Source organism: Dama dama, chromosome 30 (genome assembly GCF_033118175.1).
Source record: "Dama dama isolate Ldn47 chromosome 30, ASM3311817v1, whole genome shotgun sequence".
Taxonomy (NCBI): domain Eukaryota; kingdom Metazoa; phylum Chordata; class Mammalia; order Artiodactyla; family Cervidae; genus Dama; species Dama dama.
The window spans coordinates 24471139-24488573 of record NC_083710.1 but is presented as its reverse complement, the minus strand read 5'-3'; the positions used below and the strand labels follow the sequence as shown (position 1 = coordinate 24488573).

General features: G+C 39.5%; 2 protein-coding genes across 2 annotated transcripts in view; both read right to left on the bottom strand.

Moving 5' to 3' along the window:
* FAM124A (family with sequence similarity 124 member A) overlaps positions 1–17435 on the bottom strand; it is a 112605-nt gene that overhangs the window by 11599 nt on the left and 83571 nt on the right. The window lies entirely within an intron of this gene.
* LOC133049709 (large ribosomal subunit protein uL30-like) lies at positions 4646–5176 on the bottom strand. The gene has a single exon (XM_061133857.1). It carries the CDS (start codon positions 5174–5176, stop codon positions 4646–4648), a length of 531 nt encoding a protein of 176 aa, XP_060989840.1.

Sequence of the window (17435 nt, the reverse complement as noted above, 5' to 3'; positions counted from 1 at the left end):
CCCCCAGTGGAATTTTCTTTCTTTCTATTTTAACTTATTTTCTTATTGAAGGATAATTGCTTTACAGAATTTTGCTGTTTTCTGTCAAACCTCAACATGAATCAGCCATAGGTATACATATATTCCCTCCTTTTTGAACCTCCCTCCCATCTGCCTCCCCATCCACCCCTCCAGGTTGATCCAGAGCCCCTGTTTGAGTTTCCTGAGCCATTCAGCAGATTCCTGTTGGCTGTCTATTTTACACATGGTAATGTAAGTTTCCATGTTACTCTTTCCACACATCTCGCCCTCTCCCCCCCCCCTCCCCCCATGTCCATAAGTCTGTTCTCTATGTCCGTTTCTCCCAGTGGACTTTCTCAAGGTGAAAGGAAACCCTGTGCCTTCTGTCCAGGGAAGCCTCCCCACTCCCCCGCACTCCTCAGCCCCCGGCTTTCAGCTCTGAGGGCTGCCCTCTGGAGCTTTTCCAAGAGACTGCAGAACGGTCCCTGCAGAATAGCTTCCTTTGCTTTTCTTTGAGGCAGTGCAGGCTCGCTGACTCACTGGGATCCAGCATTTCCCTCTTTGCTATTCATGGAACTTTCTCTAAGGTACTCAGTAGCATTACATCAATGACTGCCTGAGGCAACCAGCCAGGGAGATCTCTTGTGTCCCTGAAATCACAAAAAAGCTGACATGCGCTAAGTGACCCACGAGCTTTGCGTGGAACCTGGGCAGTTTGCAATGCAAGAAGTGTTAAAGAGGTCTTCTTCAAGGGATCTTGTGTCAATAGACCCATGGACAGAATCCCTAGGAAGGGTGATTCTGCCCCTGACCCAGTAAGCCTGGGTGGTGTCTCACGGATCCATCACAGTCAGGCAGTTTTCTCTCACCCTCAAACCTCCTCATTCTGAGAAAGGTCCTTTCCTCTTGTTCTGTCCCTGCCAGGAGCACAATCAGTGTGGCACTGTCTGTTATGTAATAAGCCAAAGACCTTTTAACCTAGGGACTAATGAAAATTAGGGGCAGTCTCAAAAACATTGGGCAGTGGGTTCACATGAGAAATCAGACTTTGGATCTAAATAAAAACATCATATTTCGCTTCTCCTTTCACTGTCCTCTGGGTAGTGTTCATATATCCACTAAGAGTACTATTCCTGGAAAAGGCTATGTTGTCTTTAAAAATTATTTTAAAATTTGATTAAAATTTTTATTGGAATTGACATATAATATTAGTCTCAGGTGTACAACGTATTGATTCATTATTTGTGTATGTTGTGAAATGATCACAGTAAGTCTAGTCAATCCACTACCACACACATTTGTTTTTTTCTCATAATGATAATTTTAAATCTACTTTTCTAGCAAGTTTCAATATACAATACAGTATTGTTAACTAGTCACCAAACTGTACATTCCATCACCAGACTTACTAATTCTATAATTGGAAGTTTGTACCTTTTGATCACCTACCTGTAACAACTACCAATCTGTATTTATGAGTTAAATACTCTGTATTTATGAGTTAGGTGTTTTTTTTTTAATTCCACATATAAGTGAGATCATATGGTATTTGTCTTCTCTGATTTGTTTTGCTTAATGCCCTCAAGGTACATCCGTATTGTCACAAATAAACAGGATTTCATTCATTTTTTTTTAATGACTGAATAATATTCTACTCTGTGTACGTATATATATGTATACACACACACACACACATTTTCTCCATTCATCCACTGATGGACACTTAGGCTGCTTCCATGGGTAGACTACTGTAAATAATGCTCTTGTCAACGTGTGTGTGCATGTGCTCAGTCGCATCCGACTCTTTGAGACCCACCAGGTTCTTCTGTCCATAGAATTTTCCAGGCAAGACTACTGCAGTGGGTTGCCATTTCCTACTTCAGGGCATCTTCTTGACCCAGGGATCGAACCCATGTCTCGTGTGTCTCCTGCACTGACAGACGGATTCTTTACCACTGTGCCACCTGGAGTGCAAATACCTTTTTTTTTTTTTAAGATTTTTTTTTTTAATATGGACTATTTTTACAGTCTTTATTGAATGTGTTACAGTATTGTTTCTGTTTTACATTTTGGTTTTTTGGCCAGGAGACATGTGTGGTCTTAGCTACCCCCCTAATCAGGGATTGAACCCACACCTCCTGCATTGGTAGGTGAAGTCTTAACCATTAGTCTGCCAGTGCATGTGTGCTCAGGAGAGTCCCCAAATATCTTTTCAAGTTAGTGTTTTCATTCCATTCACATAAACACACAGAATTAAAACTGCTGGATCACAGGGTAGTTCTATTTGTATTTTCAGAGGAGTCTCCATGCCATTTTCCATAGTGGCTACACCAATTTACGTTCCCACCAACAGCGAATGGGTTTCCCTGGTGGCTCAGATGGTAAAGAATCCACTTACAATGCGGGAGACCTGGATTCAATTCCTGGGTTGTGAAAATCCCTTGGAGGAGGGCATGGCAACCCACTCCAGTATTCTTGCCTGGAGAATCCCACGGACAGGGGAGCCTGGTGGGCTGCAGTCCCCGGGGTCACACAGAGTCTGACCGATGTCCTTGCCTGGAGAATCCCACGGACAGGGGAGCCTGGCGGCTACAGTCCACAGGGTCACAGAGTCTGACCGATGTCCTTGCCTGGAGAATCCCCCGGACGGGGAGCCTGGAGGGCTACAGTCCCCGGGGTCACACAGAGTCTGACCGATGTCCTTGCCTGGAGAATCCCACGGACAGGGGAGCCTGGCGGCTACAGTCCACAGGGTCACAGAGTCTGACAGATGTCCTTGCCTGGAGAATCCCCCGGACGGGGAGCCTGGAGGGCTACAGTCCCCGGGGTCACACAGAGTCTGACCGATGTCCTTGCCTGGAGAATCCCCCGGACGGGGAGCCTGGCGGGCTGCAGTCCCCGGGGTCACAGAGTCGGGCACGGCTGCGTGACGGCACAGCTACAGCAGTGCGCGAGGGCCCCCTTTCTCCACATTCTCAACACCTCGCGTTTCCTGTTTGCTAACAGCCATTCCAATGGTTAGGAGGCGTTGTCACTTTGTGGTTTAGGTTTGCATTTCCCTGATTATTGGTGATGTTCAATATCCTTTCATACCTGTTGGCTATCTGTATGTATTCCGTGGAAAAACATCTATTCGGACTCTCAGCCCAATTTTTAATTCAACTGTTTGCTTTTTTACTTTGAGTTGTATGAATTCTTCATATTTTTTTAAAGATATTAACCCCTTATCAGATATATGATTTGCAGATATTTTCTTCCATTTGGAAAGTGACCTTTTCATTTTGTTGATGGTTCCTGTACAGAAGATTTTTAGCTTGATGTAACCCCATTTGTTTATTTTTTGCTTTTGTTGCCTTTCTTTTTGGCGTCAAATCCAAATTATCATCACCAAGATCAATCTGAAGGAGCTTACTGCCTATGTTTACTTCTAGGAGTTTTATGGTTTCAGGTCTTAGGTTCAATTCTTATATCCATTTTGAGTTCATTTTTGTGTATGGTGTAAGATAGTGGTCCAGTTAAATTATTTTGCAAGTGGCTGTCCAATTTCCCCAGAATCTTTTATTGAAGAGACTGTCCTTTCCCCGTTGTATATTATTGGGTCCTTTGTCATGAATTAATTGGCCATATATGCATGGGTTTATTTCTGGGAACTCTATGCTACTCCATTGATCAATATGTCTGTTTTTATGCCAATATCATACTGTTTCGATTTGTGTAGTTTTGTAGTAATAGTTTGAAATCAGGAGGCATGATGTCTCCAGCTTTGTTCTTATTTATCAAGATTGCCTTGGCTATTCGAGGTCTTTCATGGTGCCATACAAATTTTAGGATTGTTTATTCTGTTTCTGTGAAAAATACCATTGAGATTTTGATAGGATTACATTGACTCTGTGGATTGCTTTGGGTAGTATGGACTTTTTTTTTTTTTCCACAATATTGATTCTTCCAATTTATGAGCATGCAATATACAATATCTTTCCATTCATTTGTGTCTTTAATTTCCTTCATCAATATCTCATAGTTTCCTATTTTTTAATTTTTATTTTATACTGAAGTAGAGTTGATTTACAATGTTGTGTTAGTTTAAGATGTACAGCAAAGTGATTCAGTTATACATATATTCATTCTTTTTCAGAATATTAAGTAGAGTTCTCTATGCTATACAGTAGGTCCTTGCTGGTTATCTGTTTTATAGTAATATATAATAGTGTGTATATGTTAATCCCAAACTCCTATTTTATTCTTCCTCCCAACGTCCTCCTCCCGACCCTCCCCCTGGCAACCATGAGGCTGCTTTCAAAGACTGTGCATCTGTTTCTGTTTTATAAATAGTTTAATTTGTATCTTTTTGCTTTTTAGATTCCATATATAAGTGGTATCATATGATATTTGTCTTTCTCTGACTTCATTTAGTATGATGCTGCACATGGAATTATGTCATTTTTTTCTTACGGCTGAATAATATTCCATTGTATGTATGTACCATAACTTTTTTTTTTTCAATTGCTTATTAACTGACCATATTACAAAAATGATCCTGGTAGATACCTTAGTTCATCCTTCTAATAAGCCTGTTGCTCTGGTCTTCCCTGTTGCTAGCATCTCCACCTTCTACAAAATGGATGGTCTTTTTCTTCATTCCACTTCATGGAAAAGACAATATAAAGGGACACAGGAAGTTGTTTGCTTCTTTGAAACGTTTTCCAACAGTATAGATCTCATGAATCAGATCCTCCATGCAGATGATGCCATATTTCCCAAGAGATCGAGCAATCAACACGTTATCTGTCAGGGCAATTTGCTGCTTGTTGATTTTGCCATTACCACGCTTGTAGATCAGTTCATTTACGGACTTCAGATTTGGGTACCCCCATGCAATGTATAGCTCCACAATTCTCAGCATGTTAATTGAAGCCTTGGTGAACTTCACAAAGGTGCCATTGAAGATCTGCTGGAGGTGAAGGAGCCGTGGCACCTTTAGAACCTTCGGGCTCACACCTTTGATACCTCTGATCCTGATGACAAATGCCAGTTTGGGCTCTGCAGGTACATAAAAGTTGCCGGCTTTTCGTGCCATCCCAGCCATTTGAATTTCAGTTCTGGACACCTGCCTGTATTCCTTGTGGTGATGCTTAGCTTTTTCATAGATAAGCTTCCTCCTTGCCTTTCGAAGCATCTTTTGGGCAAACTTCTTTCTCAGGCACTTGATATTAAGCTCTGCGAAATTCCTTCACTTTTTCTTAAGGGTTTCTGGCATAGCAGGAACCTTCTTTTTCTTCTCTTCGGCACCCTTCATGGTTCCAGCCAGGGAAGAGGCTACCATAACTTCTTTATTCATCTGTTGATGGACATTTAGGTTGCTTCCATGTCTTGGATATTGTAAATAGTGCTGCAATGAACATTAGGGTGTATGTATCTTTTTGAACTATGGTATTCTCTGGGTATATGCTCAAGAGTGGGTTTGCTGGATCAAACGGTAGTCCTATTTCAGTTTTTTTAAGGAAACTCCATACTGTTCTGTAATGGTTGTACCAACTTATTAATACATACTCACCAACAATGTAGAAGGGTTTACTTTTCTCCCCACTTTCTCCAGCATTTATTGTTTGTAGACATTTTGATGATGGCTATTCTGACCAGTGTCAAGTGATACCTCAGTGTAGTTTTGATTTGCATTTCTCTGATAATTAGTGATATTGAGCATCTTTTCACGTGCTTTTTGGCCATCTGTATGTCGTCTTTGAAGAAATGTCTATTTAGACCTTCTGCCCATTGTTTTTTGATATTGAGTTGAATGTGCTCCCTCTATATTGCGAAGACTAATCTCTTGTTGGTTGCTCATTTGCAGATATTTTTTCCCATTCTGAGGGTTGTCTTTTTATTTTGTTTATGGTTTCCTTTTCTGTGCAAGGTTTTTAAGTTTAATTATGTCCCATTTGTTTATGTTTGTTTTTATTTTCATTATTCTAGGAGGTGGATCAAAAAAGATCTTGCTGCAATTTATGTCAAAGAGTGTTCTGCCTATGCTTTCCTCGAAGAGTTTAATAGTATCTGGCCTTACATTTAGGTCTTTAATCCATTCTGAGTTGAGTTTTGTGTGTGGTATTAGGGAGTGTTCTAATTTAATTCTTTTACATATAGCGGTCCAGTTTTTCCAGAAACACTTATTGAAGAGACTGTTTTTCCTCAACTGTATAGTCTTCCCTTTTGTCCTAGTTGGGGGCATGGGTTTATTTCTGCACCTTCTATCCTGTCTCATTGATCTAGATTTCTGTTTTTGTGCCGGCACAAACCCATACTGGATTATCGTAGCTTGTAATACAGGAAGTCAGGGAGCCTGATTCCTCCAGTTCCCTTTTTCTTTCTCGAGATAGCTTAGGCTATTCAGGGTCATTTGTGTTTCCATTTGTTGTTGCTGTTCAGTCATTCAGCTGTGTCAACTCTTTATGACCCCATGGACTACAGCACGCCAGGCTTCCCTGTCCTTCACTATCTCCCAGAGTTTGTTCAGACTTATGTCCATGGAGTTGATGATGCCATCCAACCATCTCATCCTCTGTTGCTACCTTCTGCTCCTGCCTTTCATCTTTCCCAGCATCAGGGTCCTGTCTTTTCCAATGAGTCGAAGCACTGGAGTTTCAGCTTGTGTTTCCATACATATTGTACAATTTTTTTGGTCCCAATTCTGTGAAAAATGCCATTGGTAATTTGATAGACTTTGCATCAGATCTCTAGATTGCTTTGGGTAGTATAGCCATTTTCACAATATTGCTTCTTCCAATCCAAGAACATGGGGATCTCTCTAGTCATCTATTTGTTTCACCTTCGATTTCCTTTATAGTATCTTATAGTTCTCCGAATGCAGGTCTCTTGCCTCCTTGAAAGTGAACGTGTTAGTAGCTCAGTTGTGTCTTTTCGTGACCCCAGAGACTGTAGCCTGCCAGGCTCCTCTGTCCATGGGACTCTCTAGGCAAGAATACTGGAGTGGTTGCCATTTCCTTCTCCAGGGGATCTTCCTGACCCAGGGAGGTTTATTCCTAGATATTTTATTCTTTTTGTTGCAATGGTAAATGGGACTGGTTCCTTAATTTCTTTTTCCAATCTTTTGTTGTTAGTGTATAGGAGTGTAAGAGATTTCTGTGTATTAATTTTTAATGCTGCAGCTTTACTAAATTCATTGATGAGCTGTAGTATTTTTCAGGGCTTCCCTAGTGGCTCAGACGATAAAGAAACTGCCAAAAATGCAGGAGACAGAGGTTCAATCCCTGAATTGGAAAGATCCCCTAGAGAAGGGAATGGCTACCCACTCCAGTATTCTTGCCTGGAGAATTCCCTGGACAGAGGAGCCTTCTGAATAGTTTTTCTGTTGGCATCTTTAGGATTTTCTATGTATAGTATCATGTTATCTGTGAACAGTGACAGCTTTTACTTCCTTACCAATATAGAGTTCTTTTATTTCTTCTCTGATTGCCATGGCTCTGATTCCCAAAACTATGTTGAATAATTGTGGTGAGAGTGGACATCCTTGTCTTGTTCTTGGTCTTAGAGGAAACGCTTTCAGGTTTTTACCTTGAGAGTAATGTTTGCTATGAGTTTGTTGTATATGCCCTATTTGGTTCCAAGCCCACTTTCTGAAGAATTTTTAAATCATAAATGGGTGTTGAATTTTGTCAGAAGCTTTTATGAATCTAATGAGATGATCATGTGGTTTTTATTCTTCAATTTGTAATGTGGTGTGTCCCATTAATTGATTTTGCATATATTGAGGATTTCTTTCATCCCTGGGATAAATCCCACTTGATCATGGTGTATGATCCTTTTAATGTGTTGCTGGATTCTGCTTACTAGTATTTTGTTAAAGATTTCTGTGTCTATAGTCATTATAATATTGGTCTGTAATTTTCTTTTATGGTTGTATCTTTGTCTGGTTTTGGTATCAGGGTGATGGTGGCCTTGTAGAATGAGCTTGGGACTATTCCTCCCTCTGCAGTTTTTTGGAAGAGTTTCAGAAAGATAGGTGTTAGTGAGTCTCTAAATGTTTGATAGGATTCATCTGTGAAGCCATCTGGTTTGGACTTGCATTTGTTGGAAGAATTTTTTAAAACCACAGTTTCAGTGCTTGTGATTGGTATTCATATTTTCTATTTCTTCCTGGTGGCCCCCTGTCCTGCCTGTCACAAACCTGTTGCTGGGCCCTCCTTTGAGCCCCTAAAGCTCCCCTTCTGTCCCAGCTTGTTTCCCTGCCTGGGATGGAGCTTCCCCAGATGTGAGAACCTCGCCTCACCTTCAGCTCCCTGCCAAGAGTTCCGGTCCTATCCTGCTTTCTTTCCTTTGTCTTATCTGGTTACAAGGGGATCTTTCTTGTCTTTTTAGGTGTCTGAGGTCCTCTGCTAGCATTCAGCAGGTGGTCCGTGAGAACTGTTGTAGGGAGAGATGATTCTACATCCTACTACTTCCTTGCCTCCTTCCTCTTTTTTCTTTTGCCCTGCTTGGTTATGTGGAGGTTATCTTGGCCTTCCAGAAGCCTGAGGTCTTCTACCAGTGTTCAGTACATGTTCTGTGTGAATCATTCCACTTGTAGATGTGTTTTTGATGAATCTGTGGGAAGAGATAAGCTCCATGTCCTCCGTCTCCATCATCTTGAATCTTCCCTCCAAAATCTTAGTTTTCAGTGTACATGTGTCATTGGCCTTCTTGTATAAATTTACTCTTCGTTATCTTATTTTTTGATGCAATTGTCGACTGTTTTTTAATTTCTTTGTCTGATAGTTTGCTATTAGTGTGTAAAAACAAAACAGCTATTTAATATTTTTGTATCCTGGAACTTTAGTGAAGTTTTTAGTTCAAATAGTTTTCTAGCGAAGGCTTTTGGATTTTTCTCTATAAAGTAGCATTTCATCTGCAAGTAGTGACAGTTTTGCTTCCTTTTCTTAAAAACACAACATGATTATATTTTAATACAAAATCACAATACAAAACACCATAGTAAATTGATGGCAACAAAATATGGTATTTCATTGACATTGCATGACAAATGTTAACATCCTTTGGCCATAAATGAGTTCCTGGAATATTTCCTTCTTTCTGAATTGGATGGCTTTTAAATCTTTTTCTTGCCTAATTGCCCTGTCTAGAACTTGCAATACTACATTGAATGAAAGTGATGAGAGTTGGAATCCTTATTTTGTTTCTGATCACAGAGGTAAAGCTTTCAGCTTTTCACCACTGAGTGTGATGTTAGCTGTTGGTTTGTCATATGTGGCTTTTTATATGGGGGTATGTTCCCTGTATACCCCATATGTTGAAAGTTTTCCATAAATGTTGAATTTTATCAAATGCTTTTTCTGTATCTATTGAGATAAAATTATGGTTTTATCTTTCATTTTGATAATGTGGTATATCACACCAGTTGATTTGCATCAGATGTTAAACCACCCTTGCGCCTCTGGAATAAATCCCACTTGAATATGTTGTACAGTTCTTTTAATGTATTGTTGAATTAGTTTGCTAATATTTTGTTGAGGATTCTTGCATCTCTGTTCATCAGGGATATTGACCTGTAATTTTCTTATGGTGTTCTTATCTAGATTGGTATCAGGGTAATGATGGCCTTATAAAATGAATTTGGAAGTGTCCCCTCCTCTCTTTTTGGGGGGAAGAGCTTGGGAAGGACTGGCATTATTTTTTTCTTTAAATGTTGCGTAGAATTTACCAGTGAAGCAATCTGACCCTGGACTTCTTTTTGTTTGGAGATTTTTGGTTACCAATTCAATCTCCTTACTAGTAATCAGTTACAGATTTTGTTTTGTGATTCAGTCTTGGTAGGTTGAATGTGCCTTGGGATATATCCATTTCTTCTAGGCTAATTGTTGGCATCTAATTTATTCATAGCTGTCTTTCATGAAGCTTTGTATTTCTGTTATCCATTTTAACCTTTATTCTTTCATTTCTGATTTGAGTCCTGTCCTTTTCTTGGTGAGTCTAGCAAAGGTTTGTCAATTTTGTTATCTTTTCAATGAATTGGCTCTTAGATTTATTGATCTTTTCTATTTTTGTGTTTTTATTTATATCCACTGTGATCTCGATCTCCTTCCTGCCATTAAATTTGAGCTTCTTTGTTCTTTTACTAATTACTTGAGGTATAAAGAGAGTTTTTTTTTTTTAAGATCTTTTTTGTTAGGACTTCTTTTACTATATCCCATAAGTCTGGCATGTTGTATTTCCATTTTTATTTATATTAAGGTATTTATTTCTCTTTTGCTTGCTTCTTTGACCCATTGGTTGTTCAGCAGCATGTTGCTTAGTCTTCACATACTTGTGAATTTTCTGGTTTTCTTAAAATTCTAGCTTCATAATATTGTGGATGGAAAAGATACATTTTAAATCATCTTAAATTTATGTAGACCTTTTTTTTGACCTAACATATGGTCTATCTTGGAGAATAATTCCATGTGTGCTTGAGAAGAATGTATATTCTGTTTTCTGTCTGATCTATTCATTGATGAATGTGGAATATTAAAGTCCCCTATTAATACTGTAATGTTACTCATTTCTTTACATTTGTTAATATTTGCTTTATATATTTAGGTGCTCCTATGTTGGGTTGTGGGCTTCCCTGGCGGCTCAGTGGTAAAGATCCAGCCTGCTAATGTAGGAGGCGCGAGTTCAATCCCTGGGTCATGAAGATCCCCTGGAGGAAATGGCAACCCACTCCAGTATTCTTGCCTGGAGAATCCCATGGACAGAGGAGCCTGGTGGGCTACAGTCCATGGGATAGCAAAGACATGACTTAGTGACTAAACAATGTTGGGTTTGTCTGTCTCAAATGTTATATCCTTTTATTGGATTAATCCCTTTATCATCATAAAATAACCTTGTCTCTAATGAGTCTATCTTTTACCATCCCTTCACTTTCAATCTGTGTGTATCCTTATATCTGAAGTAAGTATCTTATAGGCACCATATAGGTGTATCTTGTCTTTTTATATCTATTCCGCTACTCTGTCTTTTGATTGGAGCATTCAGTCCATTTATATTTAAAGTGATTATCGATAGGTATGTCTTACTGTCATTCTGGTCATTGTTTTCTGGCTGTTTTGTAATTCCTCTTCTTTTCTTGCTCCTCCTTTGAAATTTGATGATATCTTGCATTAGCATGCTTAGATTTTCTTCTCTTTACATTTTGTGTATGTACTATGGGTTTTTGCATTAAGGTACCATGAGGCTTACAAAAAACAACTTATCAATTTAAAATAGACTTATAAGTTTGAAAGCATTCTAAAGTTCGTGTTGTTCAGTTGCTTCAGTTGTGTCTGACTCTGTCACATGATGGACTGTAGCCCACCAGGCTCCTCTGTCCAGGGGTTTCTCCAGGCAATAATACTGGAATGGATTGCTGTGCCCTCCTCCAGGGGATCTTCCCAACCCAGGGATTGAACCTGCATCTCTTACGTCTCCTGCACTGGCAGGCAGGCTCTGTACCACTAGCACCTTGTTAAACCCCTCTAGTATATTTTTCTCATCAGTTATTATATTTTTCAGCTCTGTGACTTTTATTGCTTCTTTCTTATATTTTCTTTCTTTTGTTGCAGGTCTCACTTTGTGCATCCCATGTTCTCTTGAACTCATGAGCATTTTTATGACCATTGTTTTGAACTCATCATGAGGTAAATAACTTATCTCTGTATCATTAAGGTCTTTTTCTAAGATTTTTATCTTCTTCCATTTGGAGCATATTTTTCTGTTTATTTTCTTTGACTTTCTGTGTTGGTGTGTATGCACTAGAGAAAACAGCCACTGCTCCCAGTCTGAAGTAGCAACCTCATGTAATAGATAAAATTATTGTTCAACCCTGCCGTAGTTGGTTGTGTTTAAGGAGCCTATTTTATTCTTAATGGTTCCAGGAAGGGAGGGTGTTCCTAGACCTGTCAGTGTCCCAGAGGGGAGAATCTGTCTGCTCCCTCTGTGTACTGAGCCTTGGGGTGATAGCTAGTTAAGTCCTTATTGACCAGGGGATATTTGCAGAAACTAATGCCTCTGGGCAGCAATTTTTATTCTGGCCTCCTTAAAACTAATTCTGTACTTAACTAACATTTTGGGGGTTATTACATTCACTAGTTACACCTGACATACCTGTAAATTCTTCTAATTTTTGTGAAATGTAGTCTTCAACGCACTCTTCTGTAGAAGCAAATGAGTATTCTCCAGCATGGTGAGTTTCATTTTCACTTTCCATATCAGAATCAGTCACTAAGGTTTTTTTCTTCTTTTTGTGGGTCTAGTATTCATATAGTTAGAACTATATTCTGTAGAACTATCATCTTCTAGGACACTAGTATATGTGTTCCTCGGACAATTAGAGAAAGTATCTGCATGAAACTCACTGATTAAATTCATGTTTATAACATACACATGATTGGAACAATGACTTAACAGAGCACAATGTGAATAATAACAGCAGTCGTAAGTTGTAAATGAACTGGACCCTTGATCAATTTTAAGCTCCAGAAACTTTACATGGTGACATTAATTGTATCACCCTCTGAAAATGTATTGCTACATCTCCATTTGATGATGTTTGGATAACAAAAGACATATGTGTCAATAATGTGTTAGGAACTATTTGTTTGCTACTGTCCCATTGAATCTGTGAACACAAGCCTCACTGACCACAACAGCCAGGCTGTCAAAGGATGTATCCTTAGGGTGGTAGCCACAAAAGCTGGGTCACCAGATATTTATAAGAGCTCCTTTCTCAGAGACTGTGGCGATTTGGAGCTGGGAAGACAGAAAGCATGAAGATGACAGTTACCAGCTTCCCCGGTCTTTGCAGAGGACTTCAGTCATCCTCTATGTGTGTGTGAGTGAGAGAGAAGCCTGGCTTATAGGCCACAGCCATGAAAGTAAGTTAAGAGGCTTCCTGTATAGGAGGATTGGGGCTTTTGATTCTCTTGCTTCTCTGCTGTTCCCTGAGGTTAGATAATTAAGAAGTCTTTGCTTGTTACAGTCCTGTGGGACCTGTAGGTGTAAGCTCTGCTGTCCACCACAGCCATGGAACCAAGGGATTCCTCTGGATGGCAACTGCAAAGAGCAGGGCGTAAGATGAGGGCTCAAACTCTCTTCTAGGAGTTACCAGTGACTTGGAGTGAGGGACAGTGTAAAGATAGCAGCTTCCTGCCTCTCTTTTGGAGAGTAAGCCCCTGCACATGTGTTAAATTAGATGCCTGCCTCTTGGGCTGAAGCTCTAAGATAAACAAATTGACGTGTTTCACAGAAAGCGTTGGTGTGTTTTAGTTGGCTGCCTCTGCTCTGGGCCCTAGAATGGGTGATTCTGCCTAAGCCCTTTAAGAATTCCAGCACTTCTGGGTTTCTTGGACACAAGCCCCAGTGGATTTCAAAGCTAGATGTTCTCAGCATTAGGGATAACTTGTCTTTCAGGTGGGAGCCTTAAAAGCTGGGCTTCAAACCCTTTGCTCCTCGGGGACAGGCTGGGAGCCGTACGAGCCCCTCTGATTGTGGGTCCTGGTGATGTTGTGTCTCAGCCTCCTGCCTGCTTTGCAGGAGTTGCTCTGCTGGTTTTAAAAGTTGTCCCACCTGTAGCTGGAGCTTTGCTGTGTCCATGGCGGGAGGTTAGTTGAGGCTCCTCCTGTGTCACCATCTTGAACCAGAACCCTGGGCTGTCTTTTCTGAATGGTTAGTAGAAAGAGAGGGGGAGGACTCCAGCAAGATTCACTCTCAAAGTAACCTGTGCAGGTTAGTCGCTAAGTTGTGTCCAACTCTTGTAACCCCATGGACTGTAGCCCTCCAGGCTCCTCTGACCATGGGATTGCCCAAACAAGAATACTAGAGTGTTTTGCCATTTTCTTCCCCAGGGATCAAACCCGGGTCTCCAGCATTGCAGGCAGACTCTCTACCAACTGAGTCACCAGGGAAGCCTAATCTGTGTACATTTTGTCAAATCAGCGACATTTCTAGGTTGGAAGTTTGAAAATTTTCAAAGAGATTCTAGGCCTATAGGATGGTGGTTTAACCAAGTCTTTGCTGGACAATTACTTGTCTGTTCTTTTCCTCTTTGTTATTATGGAACTGTAAGGCTTTCAGACTGTCAGGGTAACATACTAATTCTTTTCTTTTTAAAATGAAAGATAAGGCAATGTATACCATTTTGCTGATTTGGCAAAATGGCAGCAAAGCGATAACTATCCACCTGGACAGGCTTCCTGTCAATGGTTACAGAGCCTCCCCAGCTTCACCCCACACATCTCTCCGAATGACCTTTCTAAATAACAAACCTGACCACGTTTCTCGGCAGAAGAGACTCACTGGCAAGCACTACAAGAACTTGTCTACTCCATCGAGCCTTGGGTCTTCCTAGAACTGACTAGAGCATACAGATTGCGTTTGGAACTGCCATCATTCCCAAACAAGCCATGCTACTCCTGATGCCTTTAGAGACCAAGCCTAAGGTGATGCTGTGAAGCCTTATCTGACCAGCTCCCTTCTTTTGTGAACAAAATGCACTCATTTCTCTTGGCCATATAAGTAGGAGTAGCATTGCTGGGGCCAAGGTGAGCAGCTGTTAGTTTCAGCAGGTACTTCCAAACAAATCTACATCAAACTGATTGTACCAATGTATAATTCTACCAGGAATTTACAAGTATTCCAACTGCTTTATATCCTCGCCAACCTCTATGGTTAGCATTCTTTTTCATTTCAGTCATTTCGGTAGGTGATGGTGTTTCATCATGCTGTTAACTGGCATTTCCCAGATGACTAATAATATTATCTATCTTTTTATGTTTATTGGCCATTTGAATATCCTCTTTAGTGAAGCACTTGCTCTTTGTATATAGTATGTTCTAGATTCAATTCCTTTCTTGGATGTATGCATTCTAGGTATCATTTTCCAGTCTGTGGCTTGTCATCTTACTCTCTTTTTGGTGTCTCTTGATGGGCAGGAGTTCTTATTTTTTTTGTAAAGTTATTACTAGTCTTAAAAAAAATAAACATTTGCTATTCCACCCAGCAGCCAAACAGAGGGTGAAAGACATAATGAAAAGAAGCTTGGATCTCTGAGGATTGTCAAAAATAGGAGACAGAAGTAAGCATCCATTGTTACTAAGCTTCTGTTTTTTTTTTTTTTAAGCTTCTGTTTTTTTAAGCCTCTTTCTCAGTTGAACCTGAGCACAAATCACCACAACAAACATTTTGTACATAAGTATATTTGCGTATTTAAAGGAACTAGGTTTAATTATAAAATTTTTAGTGCAGTAAGGCATTTAGGAGCTTGGTTGATTGACTTCTAACACCTATCCTTTATATAAGTATTTAAAAAAATATTAATATATTCATATTTGTACAAAACAGGCAAATTACTACTGAATAAATCCAGATACACATATATGTATTTTTATCTCACATGTTTTCTTGGTGTTCACAGTCCCTCTATTCAGTATCTTCTGTAATACTTACCACACTTTCCCAAGATCTGATAATGCTATTAAACAAAGGTGAAAAAAAAAATAAACAAAGGTGGTCCCTGAGGCAGCCCCTCAGATATTTCTTGACTTAAAAATTTTCCATCATTAGATACTGCTATCCAATAATACTACAGTACTCATTTTTTCCCATCAAAACCAAATAGTAACTGTTGGTATTTATGATTTATAATATATATATATATGTATAGTCCCAGAAAGAACAGAGAAGGGATAAAGGGACTGAAATCTTACTTAAAGAAATACTGGCTGAAAAAGTCCCAAATCTGGGAGGAGAGATGGCCATCTAGGTAAGGGAAGTTCAGAGATAATACCCAAAGAGACCCTCACTAAGACACATTATAACCAATCTCTCAAAAATCAGAGTCAGAAAGGATAGTGAAAGTAGCGAGAGAAAATCACATACGGGGAATTCTGATAGAACTGTAAAGCTTTCAGCAGAAATCTTGCAGGCTTAGAGACTGTGGGATGATACATTCAAAGCACTTAAACAAGCCAAATCTGTCACCTGGAAATGAAGGGGAGATAAAGACTTGAGCAAACCCAAGCATGAGGGAATATAATCACCACTAGACTTGCTTCCCAGGTGGCTCACAGGTAAAGAACCTGCCTGCCAGTGCAGGAGACATAAGAGACGTGGGTTTGATCCCTGGGTCAGGAAGATCCCCTGGAGGAAGAAACGGCAACCCACTCGAGTGTTCTTACCTGGGAGATCCCATGGACAGAGAAGCCTGGCGGGCTCCAGGCCATGGGGTTGCAAAGAGTCAGACAGGACTGAGTATCTGAGAACATAGACCTGCCCTACAAGAAATGCTAAAGAAAGTTCTTCAAACTGAAACAAATTAACATGAAAACATACTGAAATATAATACTGGTAAAGGTGAATACATATAGTCATATTCAAAATACTCTTAACACTACAGCAGTGGTGTATAAATCACTTTGACATCTAGCATATAGGTTAAAGAAAACAGTGTTGAATAAAAGTAACTATAGCTGCAACATTACGTTAATGTAACATTTATAAATATTACAATATAAATGTTTAATATATGGGGTGGTGCCAGTGGTAAAGAACCTGCCTACTAATGCAGGAGATGTGAGAGACACAGGTTCGATTCCTGGGTCAGGAAGATCCCCTGGAGAACGGAATGGCAACCCATCCAATATTATGTTAATATAACATTTATAAATATAACAATATAAATGTATAATATATAAATAATATAAAACATAAATTGGGACATCAACATAATCTGAGGGGGGCAGGTAAATGGGTGGACCTTTCTTAAGTAATGGAAGGTGTCATAATCATCTGTTTTTAGCTGATAACTATAAAATGTATTATGACGGCCTCATGTAACCACAGACCAAAACCAGATAATAGACACAAAATGATGAGTAAAGAATCAAAGCAAACTACTACAAAAAGATAATCAATTCACAAAGAAAAATAGCAAAAGCAACCAAGGAGTGACAAAACAATCAGAAATCAGTTAACACAGTGACAGTAAGTCTCTATCAATAATTAATGTAAATGGGCTAAAAACTGGTTGAATGGATTAAAAATAAGACCCATCTGTATCTGCCTACAAGAATTTCACTTAAGCAGTATAGATACTCACAAGCAGAATGTGAAGGGATGGAAAAAGATATTTGAAGCAAATAGAAACCTAAAGAAAGCAGAGGTGGTTATATTTATATCAGACAAAATAGATATTAAGTCAAAAACTTAATAGGAGACGAGGTCATTATATAATGATGACGGTGCAATTCATCAGATACATAAACTGTAAAGATATGCACACCCAGTATTAGAGTGTCTAAAAAACAATTATTTTAAAATATTATTAAAAGATCTGAAGGGAGAAACAGACAACAGTACACCACTTTAAACAGTGGGCAGACCATCCAGGTAGAAAGTCAAGAAGGAAATAA